The sequence below is a fragment of the Cryptotermes secundus genome, unplaced genomic scaffold (genome assembly GCF_002891405.2).
Source record: "Cryptotermes secundus unplaced genomic scaffold, Csec_1.0 scaffold588, whole genome shotgun sequence".
Lineage (NCBI taxonomy): Eukaryota > Metazoa > Arthropoda > Insecta > Blattodea > Kalotermitidae > Cryptotermes > Cryptotermes secundus.
Window position 1 is genome coordinate 440,942 of NW_019737990.1, and position 11,814 is coordinate 452,755.

Below are 11,814 nucleotides of genomic sequence, written 5' to 3' on the forward strand. Positions count from 1 at the left end.
TACAAAGCATTTCTGATGAATGTGGCAAAGGCCTGGGCTACAGACCAGATGGTGGTGGCAGAACCAGAGTCAGGCACAGACTTAGTGCGACCGGGCCCATCAACTCCCACCCCACGCAATCCTCACGTGGACACCCCTGGGCGACTCTCGGGTGATATGCGGAAACATACCCTCGTGAAAACTGTGAAAAGTGAACATTCCAAGGGGAAGCATTCTTCTAGGCAATGTTGTGTTTGCACTGTTCATAAAAAAAGGAGTATGATTGTCTACATTGCAAATTCTGTGTAATGCCACTTCACGAAGGGGAATGTTTCCAGAAATATCACACTCTCATGCACTTCTAGAAGCATTGGTAAGTGTTCTCCAAAAATTTTAGTTCATAAAATTAATTAGGAGATTTTATATTAATTTTTAAAGTGAACAGTGCACAAGTTAGGGTAGTAGGTTTAAAAATGCCAGTCCCCAGGCTGATTTAAATATTTAAATTGCCAGTCTGCAAAGTGTTAATAAATGGTACATCATGCAATAATTTACAGATGAAAATGAAACTTGGGAATAGTGTGTACCTGGCAATAGACAGCCAGTGACTGCCCACCTGGTTCACACCATTTCCTTCAGTCTGTGATATCTCCTGACATGCTAGCTGCAAAATTCACAAACATGGAGTGTTTTGTCCCAGTGCCTCCAGATGGAGGGAAACCAATTTCAGCATCTTCTTTAACCCAATTATATCTATACCTACAAAGACACATACCTGAAAACTTTCATCTTCATCAGCAAATTATTGTATGATTTATAATTATTAATTTTGGGCCTCCTCTGAGTGAATCACCCTGTATAATATATTAAATAAAGAAAAATAAAACAGATATTATGATATTTCACATCATGTTTTGTGACTTATGACATTCAGCATTCTCAGTCCAGTCCACTATACAGTGAAATACTCATTGAAGATCTTTTTGCAGAAGCGGTGAAATTGAATACATAATCGGGGAAAATCTTAAATGAGGCAATTTAACACAGAGGTTACTGACTTAGGATCACTGAATGTGAACACTAAATGAAGGAAAACCTTAAACCAAGGAATATTAAATAGGCATTCCACTGTACATGTATTATATATGGATTTATTATTAATTTTTACTTCAATCCATGTTAGGTGCGTCCCTTGTCACCATGTCATGGTGCATCCTCAGGTTGTGGATGGAAGAGATGCCCACCAGGTATGGAGGGTGCAAATATATTGAATAAGCAGTTGCAGACAGACGATAAGGGGTGGTTCTGCAGCTTGGGGGTGGGGCATGGGGCTAACAACTCCTCACCGTAAAAAATTACTTTGTTATGAAAATGAACACAAAGCCTTGGACCTGGACAGATCCTCTGGATAAAGGACCTAAGCTAAAGAAAATGGACATGAGACTTGGCACTGGGAATGTTAGGAGTATGTATAGGGCAGGTTCGCTCAGGGCAGTGGCAGAAGAAATCTTAAAATATAAGTTAGATTTAGCGGGAGTACAGGAGGCAAGATGGAATAGAGGTGGCATTGCACCAGCAGGCGAATATACATTTTTCTGTGGAAAGGGGAACGAAATCATGAATTAGATGCAGGTTTCTTCGTACATAAGTGAATCATATCAGCAGTTAAGAGGGTAGAGTTCATTAGTGATAGGAAGTCATACATAATACTAAGAGGTCACTGATGTGATACTGTTCTTATTGTTCATGCCCCAACAGGAGATAAAACTGATGATATAAAGGCCAAGCTCTGCAATGAACTAGAATGCGTATTTGATAAATTCCTGAAGTACCATAAGAAAATTTTGTTAGGAGATTTCAGTGCTAAAGTAGGGAGGGAAGACAGTTTAAAACCAACGATTGGGAATGAGTTTGCATGAAATTAGTAATGATAATGGAGTCGGAGTAGTAAACTTTGCCACATCAAAAAATCTTACTGTCAAAAGTACAATGTTCCCACATCGTAACATCCACAAATTTACTTGGACATCTCCTTATGGGAAGACACACAATCAAACTGGCCATATTATGATAGATAGGAGCTGGCATTCAAGTATACTTGATGTCCGATCATTTAGGGCATCAGATTGTGATACTGACCACTACCTGGTGGTGGCGAAGGTTAGGGAAAGACTGGCAGTGAGTAAGCAAACAACATACAGAGTTCATACGGAGAGGTTCGATCTCAAGAAATTGAATGAGATAGAGGGTAAGGAGCAGTATCGTGTTGAAATCTCAAATAGATCTGCAGCTTTGGAAAACTTAAGACACTGAGGTGGATGTTAATAAAGCTTGGGAAACTATCAGAGAGAATATCAAAATTTCCATCAAGAAGAGTCTAGGTTATTATGAACTGAAGAAGAATAAGCCATGGTTCGATGAAAGATGCTCAGAATTACTAGACTAAAGGAAACAGCCAAATTGCAGCGGTTACAGGATTCAAGCGAACTAAATGGGGATAATCTGAACAATATAAGATGTAAAACCAGTAGGCATTTCAGGAATAAAAAGAGGGAATATCTGAAAGACAAAATTGATGAGCTTGCAATGAACAGTAAGAACAAGAACATTAGAGATGTGTATAGAGGAATAAATGACTTTAAGATGGGTTATCAACCTAGTAGTAACTTTGTGAAGGATGAGAATGGTGATCTGCTTGCAGATTCCCACAACATTTTGAATAGGTGGAAGAACTATTTCTCTCGGTTATTGAATGTACATAGGGTCAGTGATGTTAGGTAGACAGAAATACATTAGTACCTGATCCTAGCCCTTTTGAGGTTGAAAGTGATACCGCAGAGTTAAAACGGTATAAATCACCAGGTAGTGATCAAATTCCAGCAGAACTTATTCAAGCAGGAGGTGAAATATTATGTTCTAAGATCTGTAAGCTAATTACATTTATTTGGCATATGGAAAAATTGCCTGATCAGTGGAAGGAGTCTATGTACCAGTTCACAAGAAGGGTGATAAAACTGACGGTAGTAACTATCAGGGGATATCACTGCTATCAACTTCATACAAAAGTTTATCCAATATTCTTCTCTCAAGGTTAAGTCCATACATAGATGAAATTACTGGGGATCATCAGTGTCGGTTTCGACATAACAGATCAACTCCTGATCAGATCTTTCGCATTCATCAGATACTGAAGAAAAGATGGGAGTATATTGAGACAGTACATCAGCTATTCATAGACTTCAAGAAAGCCTATGATTCAGTTAGGAGGGAAGTATTGTACAATATTCTGATAGAGTTTGGGATATCCATGAAACTAGTCAGGCTGATTAAAATGTGTTTAAATGAAATGTATGGAGAAGTCCATACAGGTAAACATTTGTCTGATAACTTCCCTATCCAGAGTGGTCTAAAACAAGGAGATGCTTTATTGCCACTGCTTTTCAACTTTGCTTTGGAATATGCCGTTAGGAAGGTCCAAGAAAACCAGGTGGGACTGAAATTAAATGGGACATGTCAGCTGTTGGTCTATGCCGATGATGTGAATCTACTGGGTGAAAATATAAATACCATAAGGAGAAACACACAAACTTTAACTGATGCTAGCAAGGAGGTTGGTCTAGAAGTGAACATAGAGAAAACTAAGTATACGTTGCTACCTCATCACCAAAGCAGAATAGATAACTGTGGGTCACAGTGCAAGGGCCGAGAAGGCCCACCCTTTACACATTCATACATTCATTCATTCATTCATTCATTCATACCTCGTCACCAATATGCAGGGCAAAATAATGACATAAAGATAGGTAACAGATGTTTTGAAAATGTGGCACAGTTCAGATATTTGGGAACGACAATAACAAATCAAAACCTGATTGAGGAGGAACTTAAGAGGCAATTGAACTCGGGTAATGCTTGCTACCAGTCAGTCCAGAACCTCTCAGCTTCTCGTCTGCTGTCTAAAAACATCAAAATTAGAATATACAAAACTATAATTTTGCCTGTCGTTCTGTATGGGTGTGAAACTTGGTCTCTGACTTTAAGGGAGAAACACAGGCTGAGGGTATTTGAGAACAGGGTGAAGAGGAGAATATCTGGACTGAAGAGAGATGAAGTGATGAAAGGTTGGAGATAACTGCATAATGAGGAGCTTCATAACTTGTACACTTCTCCAAGTATAGTTAGAATGATCAAGTCAAGGAGGAGGAGATGGGAGGGGCACATAACACGAATGGGGGAGAGAAGGAATGCATATAGAATATTGGTGGGAAACCTGGAAGGAAGGAGATCACTGGGAAGGCCAAGATGTGGGTGGGTGGACAACATTAAAGTTGATCTTAGAGAGATAGGATGGGATGGTATGGATTGGATTGATCTGGTTCAGGATATGGACTTGTGGAGGGCTCTTGTAAGCACGGTAATGAACCTTTGGGTTCCATAAAATGCTGGGAAATTCTTGAGTAGATGCACAATTGGCAGCTCCATGAGTGAGTGAGTGAGTGAGTATTATGGAAATGGTGCACTAACCTGTGCAAGTGCAACAAGGGCCAGCACAATGTATAATTCTTGCTCAGTTAGCTGCCCTGCTACCTTATGATTTGCCAGCCCCCATATGAAGCCAAGTACATCGGTTGGCAACCCGCTAGTGAGAAGAAGCGGAAAGATACGTGTTGTATCAACTAGTCCATTGTCTTGTTCCACCAGTTTCCACACTTGTCGATAAAGCTGGGGAAGAAGTTGTGAGGAAGGTGTCACCCATGTTGGTAAACTGAATGAAAACTGCGCCTGTGATGGTACATTAACATCGAGCTGGGTATTCATTTGAGACACAGCAGCATAGCCCTTATTGGTTGATGATAGTGGGACATGAGCAAACGATTCAGGTGACACAGACATGACATAGCCTCCCATCATACTCATGGCTGAAGATGGCCCGGGTGACACAGATGTTGTAGAGGGTCCAGGATAAATCACAGCAGGCTTTACAGATGAGTCAAGATATGAAGGGGCTAGACCCAGACCCTGTACTGGGACACCAACATTACCCAACACATGCTGTAAAAGAAGAAAAAGGTCATCATTTCATGTAATTATACAATTCTAAATATTTATTTAATGACCCTAAAGGATCTGCTTCAGTTATACAGCACTGAATACAGGAAATATTGACTCAGGATAAGGGAGGAAGAGGATGTGGCCTGTCTAAAGCTATTAATCCGACAATAACCCATAAGGACAGAAAAGATTAGAGCCCTTTCTTACGTTCTTTTTCAACCAATTTTCATAAAAAAAAACACGAATTAATGAGATTACCGTTTGAAGAAACTCCTGCACATAACATAATGGTTTTGAGGGGGGATTACTTGGCTTTTGACTGTTATATTGAAGTTGTTTAAGTTATTCTAACATAGTTAGAAGCCTTCTGAGAAGGGATACTATGTAGTGTAATACAGAGAGATTCACTCAGAGAATTATTAATTATAAATTATGATAATCTGCTGATAATAAGGAAACCTGGCATGTATGTATTTTGGCAGAAGTTAAGATAATTGGTTACAAGTGACAATGAAATTGGTTTCCCTTCACCTGGAGACATGGGCCAACATGACACCCCTGGTTTATGAATGTTCAGCCGGCATGGAGATACCACAGACCAAAACAAATGATGCAAACCAAGCAAGCAGGTACCAGATCAGTGTTGCCAAGTTTCATTTTCATTAATAAATTATTGCAAGACTTAAACAATTATTAATTTGAAGCCTCCTCCAAGTGAATCATCCTGTGAATAGGTATAAATGTTTCAGACAAGCATGCTATTTCCATCTTTAGGATTAACCTTGAAGATGGAAGCAGCATGGTCCTTCAAAACATCTATCTACCATACTAGATGTCACATTTCACAAGACTGCAATCATAATAGTGCCTTGGCCACGCCATAGCTCAAGCGGTTAGTCACTGGCTTCCCACCGCGGCAGCCCGAGTTTGATCCTGGGTCTGGTCAAGTGGGATTTGTGGCGGACAAAGTGGCGCTGGGGCAGGATTCCTCCGAGTACTTCGGTTTCCCCTGCCAATCTTCATTCCACCAAATGCTCCATCATCATAATCACCCGGGGCAGGTACAATAGGCCCATCAGTGGCTGCCGTGCCGAATACACCCAATTTGACTCCACCCACCACTAAGCGAATTGAATACTGCCTTGGGATAGGTTAAGTCATGAACTTAGACCTGTGCTTTGGCTTCCAAGCAAGGAAAAGTAAGAAGTATGGAAAGATGTAATGGGGTGGTTGTTGCAGCTGCACTGCGGGAAGATAAGAAACTGTAGCTACAGCCCTGTACTAGCCCATACATATCCTCGAATTCTTATATTAGATAACTGAGTAGGCCAAGCCCACTGTGCATTCTGTTGAGAACAGCCAGGTATAAAAGTATGGAGAGAACTAAAACTGATTTTGTCAAATGTCTGCGAAATCTTTGCATGAAGCAAACCCATTTAGGAAGGTTATATGTCAATATCATGACTGCTTCTAAAATTATCAGCTGCAAAATAACTGTGTAACGCTGTTATACTACTCTGTCCAAAAAGTATCCGATGGGAAAAAAAAAGTTCTGTATCTGGGTGGTTACAATACCTAATCACCTTCAAAGTAGGCCCCTTGTGACTCCACACACTTAGCCCAGCGGTCCTTCCATCACTGGAAGCAATTCCGGAAGGCTTCTTTTGGAATGGCGTACAGCTGCGCCATCGCGTTCTGTATGATGTCCTCGCGGCCGTCAAAACGGCAGCCTTTTAGCGGTGTCTTCAATCTCAGGAACAGCCAGAAATCACAAGGAGCCATGTCAGGGGAGTAGGGAGCCTGGCGAACCTGTGGAATGCCATGCTTGGCCAGGAAACCCTGGATCAGGTGCGATGAATGAGCTGGGGTGTTGTTATGATGCAGCTGCCAGTTGCGTGCGTCCCACAGCTCCGGTCTCTTGTGCCAAACTACATCACGAAGATGGCGGAGGACTTCTTGGTAGTACTCCTTATTAACAGTCTGGCCTATTGGTGCGTACTCATGATGCACAACACGCCGGTAATCGAAAAAAACAGTCAGTATCACCTTCACATTGCTCCGAACCTGTCGTGCTCTTTTGGGCCTCGGGGATGTTGAATGCTTCCATTGTGATGCCTGGACCTTGGTTTCCGGGTCATACCTGTATACCCACGACTCGTCACCAGCGATCACAGTCTTCAGGAACTCAGGATCCCTCTTGGTGCACTCCAGCATGTCCTGCACGACCTCAAGGCGGGGTTGTTGCTGCTCTGGCAAAAGCAGCTTGGGCACAAATTTTGCCACCACTCTTCGCATGCCCAAATCCTCAGTTAAAATTGTTTGCGGAACCTCTGCTGATCCCAACCTCATCAGCAACTTCACGGACGGCCAAATGACGGTCCTCCATGATCAGTGTCCGCATTTTTTCGATGACAGCATTTCGGCTCGTTGACAGTCTCCTGGCATGCTGCTCAGTGTCCACTGACATACGGCCATGTTTAAAGCGGTTGAACCACTCTTTAATTTGAGTGACCCCCATTGCATCATCGCCGAAAGCCTGATGAATTTTGCGAATTGTTTCCGCTTGGGTATCCCCAGGTTTCTGACAAAACTTAATGCAGTATCGCTGCTCCAAGCGTTCTGTCATCTTGAGCGAAACAAGAATGCGACGAACACGTGTTACACCACTTCGCTATCTGGCAGCCACAGACGCATCCGGCGGTGTTGCGAGTCAGCAAAAAATCACGCATGCACATGAAAGTCCCTTCTACCACTACACTCAGTTTCCCCACCCTTTGGCCATTACTTACAGTGGAAAAAAATAAAGTCGGATACTTTTTTGGACATACGGTATATGGAGCTATATTTGGCTAGACAAATGCCTAAGTTTATAAATGTAAATATAAAGAGGGAGCAGGTGATCAGTTTGTGTCAATATCTCATTTGCATTCAGGGCAGTTACCCAACTTATATCTAAACTGGAAAATTGGATTCCTAGATCTCTGAAATCCTTCCCGGACAGAATCATCATTAAACCACGACTGCCACCTTTTATGTTTTTATCATAATTGATCATAAAATTCCCATCTTCTTTATATAATCTCTTGCGACTGAAACACCTTCATTAAATATACTGAATAATAAATCATTTGAAAGATTCAAATTTCGGTTACACCTGTGTGTACTATGTTTAGACATCTCTAAGGGTGCATCATTACACTCACAGAGATCATCACATCATGATCAGAAAGTCAGAAAATTCTTTTTTCAACACACTGTCATGAGTTAGAGTGACTACGGATGGGGTTAGGATTGGTGAATAGATTTAACGACCACTTACAGGTTATAACTACAAATAACTATAACACTACCGCTGATTTTCACACTAAAAATCACTCAACGCTAAGTCTTCTCCATCTGTTTTCACCAGTCATTACTTGCATTACTTGGTAACAGCTCTCAATAATGGCTATTCCTCTGCAATGTTTTCACTACACGTTTCCTCGTAACAGATCTTAACAATGGAAATTCTTCAGCTACCATGGTTATGCCGTTGCCTGCTGGTAAACACTCCACAACTCAGCACCAGTTGTCTTCAAGATAACTCCTCGGCATTGACCGCGCAGAAAACATAACCCCCTTACTGTTGTAGACATGTGCAGACCACATACAAAACACTGTTCTTCTATTGTTGCGTCTGTGTATGTTGAGAGCGTTATTTAGCAACAACCGCTGTTTACAAAGTCAATGCTTAGCAATGGGTCTAGACGCCACAATACAATGGGAAACAAAACAATCGTATCAGAGATCCTGTGGAGCACACAGGCAAGGTTGCCTGCTCAAGGTATGATATTCCCTCAGAGATGTTTTACACAGACAATATCATCAGCTTACAGCATAATAATAATAAAAAAATCTATATATTCAATTTTGTTTCTAGGAATAAGTATCGGTAATATGGCGATGTTACCTGGCTCCCAGGTGCAGTACCCAGCACCAATCCATGTTGACTATTTTTGGGTTTGAAAGTTTCCTTTTTCCCCAGAAGATTCTCAATTAATGTATCAGCACTTACTGTTTGCTGTAACACACAATCAAATGACTTACACCCTTATGTCACTAAAGCTATGTTGTGAATCCAATGTAAGGCAAAGAAAGCTTACTGTCAACATGGTAATCTGTGGTCCACCAACATAATGTGTGCATATGTACCACCTGCTTTAACATTTAATTAACTCTGCATTCTTCCCACACATTGTATTAGTGTTTCACACAATTCTCAGAATACAAAGAGGTCATTTCCTTGTGCAGCATTATGTGACTGGTCTTTGTTGTGGAAGTACCATGTGTTTTCTGTGAAGTAGGAAGTAAACGTTCATGCACAGTCCCAAAAGAAATGACATAAGTAAATAACATTATTCACAACCTCTGACTTTCAAAAAAAAAAAGGGGGGGGGGAAGCTATTCATGTTGGACCCAGTACTGATGCAGTTGTACTGACAGTTGCAGCCAATCCGCATACAACTCATGCTGCTGCAATGAGTTAATAAAAACTGACCAAAAATTACATATCCAAAAAATAGAATTTAGAACTTCAGATATGAACCACAGAGCTAGTGACAGATAAAACTACTAGAAAAGTCAATCCTAATAACATATGTGTAGCATATTCTTGATGTTATGTTCTAATGACACATGTAACTTCATATTTCAAGGTTTAGCCATATTGTATACTGATGTTAAAGACTGCTGTCTTCTTGGATGTAATGCTGTGTATTCCACCTTCTGAAACACTGGTCTACCAGACATCACATCCTAGAATATGGTAATATTCATTATCATGAGAACCTCAAATCTCTCATTTACTGCAGGTGTTCCATTTTGACACACATTTCTTTCCATCTGCAGGATGAACTTCTCCCTCCTTTTGCCTCATTCAGTCTGAAGATGATTGCAATGTATGCCACTACAGAAATATTTCAACATAGGATATAGCTAATTCTGAAAGCAGAAGCAGAAGCAGTACACAACTCCTGCATTTGAAAATATAACAACCAAATTTCAATGAAAAGTTGGAAAATATTTCATAACTGGACATGGTGTAATGATAACTAATCACATACTTCAGTGTGTATTATAATTACAAAGACTGGTATATCTTGACATCCAATTTACAAAATTTAACATGTCTCAAAAAAATTACAATTTCAACCATACATTTAGTCATTCACAGAAATCATGGAGAATAAAGAAGAAGATACACACAGGAGTAGAAGTAGTAGTCATGAGTCTGAGTTTCTGCTGTTGCTTCAGGTATTCACGCTGTTTTTCACTCTGCTCATCTGCTAACTGTTGATGAGGTGGAAGCTGTGGCCAGATCCCAGCTTGCAGTCTTGGAAACCCTGGAGTTATACCATTTCCAAGATTCTGAGATTGCATCTGTGGCTGATGAAGTGGATACCTAGGTAAGTGAATACATAATTTCATAAAACATGCTATGTAAATTGAATTATTAGGATTATAAGATGTAATTGGCACTGTGTTACATGAACTTCAGCATCAGAAATTTATCTTTTCTTATTCAATGCTTTTCCAAAGACATTTTTGGTTCTATTCTAGCATCTGCCACCAGACAGAGGAAAAGAACGAAAACCTTAGCCAAGCGTGTCGGCCTCTGCGCCGAGAATCGAAATCGGACCATTCTGAACATGGCGCTAGTGTGCTAACCACAAGATTGCGACCTTTCATATCATTCAGGATTTGAACATTTATTATTTTCGATTTACGTAATTTAAGAAAGTTGCTAGGGCCACACATCTGCTATTTCGACCTTAATTGTATCATTTATTGGAATAAAAAAATGCAGCGAAACGTGCATTTTTTTAATTTCACAAGGTATTTACCTGTTTGCCATTTCTTGTACACTGAGCATTAATTGTTATTGTTATAGGTGATTTACACACAGTATAATTTCAGACATGCAAATTACATAGCGTTATACTATATACTTTGTCATTTTAAATATTATTCTACGTCGCTTAAATTGCCCGTACATAACTTCCTCATTTCCATGACGTTCAACAGCCTGATTTGACAGCTGTGTTACTGCTTTCACAGATCACCTGCCACCTCTAACAGCACTTCGAACAGGAAGTCCGCTGTGACGCTATCACCATTGAACTCTACTTATGGTTGGATCAACATATAGATTTACGTAGAGTTCTGTTTTCTGGGATATAACGCCGTGTAATTAACTGAGAGCTAACCATCGTTGCTCTCCACCTGGTTCACGCTGGTTTCTTGTTTGGCTTATTCTTCGACACTGAGGATGGTGACGTTCCTCCGAAACGTCCATTGCAAGTCAGCCAATACTTCAATTTCAATTTATTTAACGTTCCATAGATCCACAGTACATCTAAATTATAGAACATGTCAAAATAGAAGGAAGAAGTTGCAATCATCTTCTGAACTGAAGAGTAAGCCAAGCAAGACATCATGAAGCGGATCACAGCAGGATTTGGAGTTCACACAGCAAGGGTTATGAAGAGTTCAATCTCCTCTTACAGCGGTGTATTTCGTAGAAAGTCAACCGACAATGACCTCTCCATCTTCAAGGCCTGAAGAATAAGTCAAGCAAGAAACCAGCTCTACTTCTTTCCTGCTTCATGCTGAAAATGGAGTTCACATGTTCATCCGAAACGTAGGCTGACTTTCAACGGACCACATGGCGTTCTGTCCAGAAAATAAAACCCTTCAAACAACCGATGTCAGGATCTCAAATCCAACTTTAGATGGTTAAGAATT

At 40.5% G+C, this 11,814-nt stretch overlaps 1 protein-coding gene across 2 annotated transcripts in view; it reads right to left on the minus strand.

Moving 5' to 3' along the window:
* LOC111870650 (synergin gamma) overlaps positions 1-11,546 on the minus strand; it is a 28,152-nt gene extending 16,606 nt beyond the window's left edge. The window contains exons 1-4 of one of the 2 annotated variants that reach the window (XM_023863118.2): positions 10,914-11,546; positions 10,276-10,471; positions 8,981-9,091; positions 4,504-5,031 (exon numbers count right to left, since the gene is read on the minus strand). In XM_023863118.2, the coding sequence (XP_023718886.1) occupies positions 4,504-5,031; positions 8,981-9,091; positions 10,276-10,471; positions 10,914-10,942 (864 nt within the window). In that variant the 5' untranslated portion in view covers positions 10,943-11,546. Of the gene's footprint in view, positions 1-4,503; positions 5,032-8,980; positions 9,092-10,275; positions 10,472-10,663; positions 10,880-10,913 lie in introns of those variants that run through there. The other variant, XM_033753945.1, reaches the window with a different exon arrangement.
* Between the last annotated feature and the right edge of the window lie 268 nt (positions 11,547-11,814).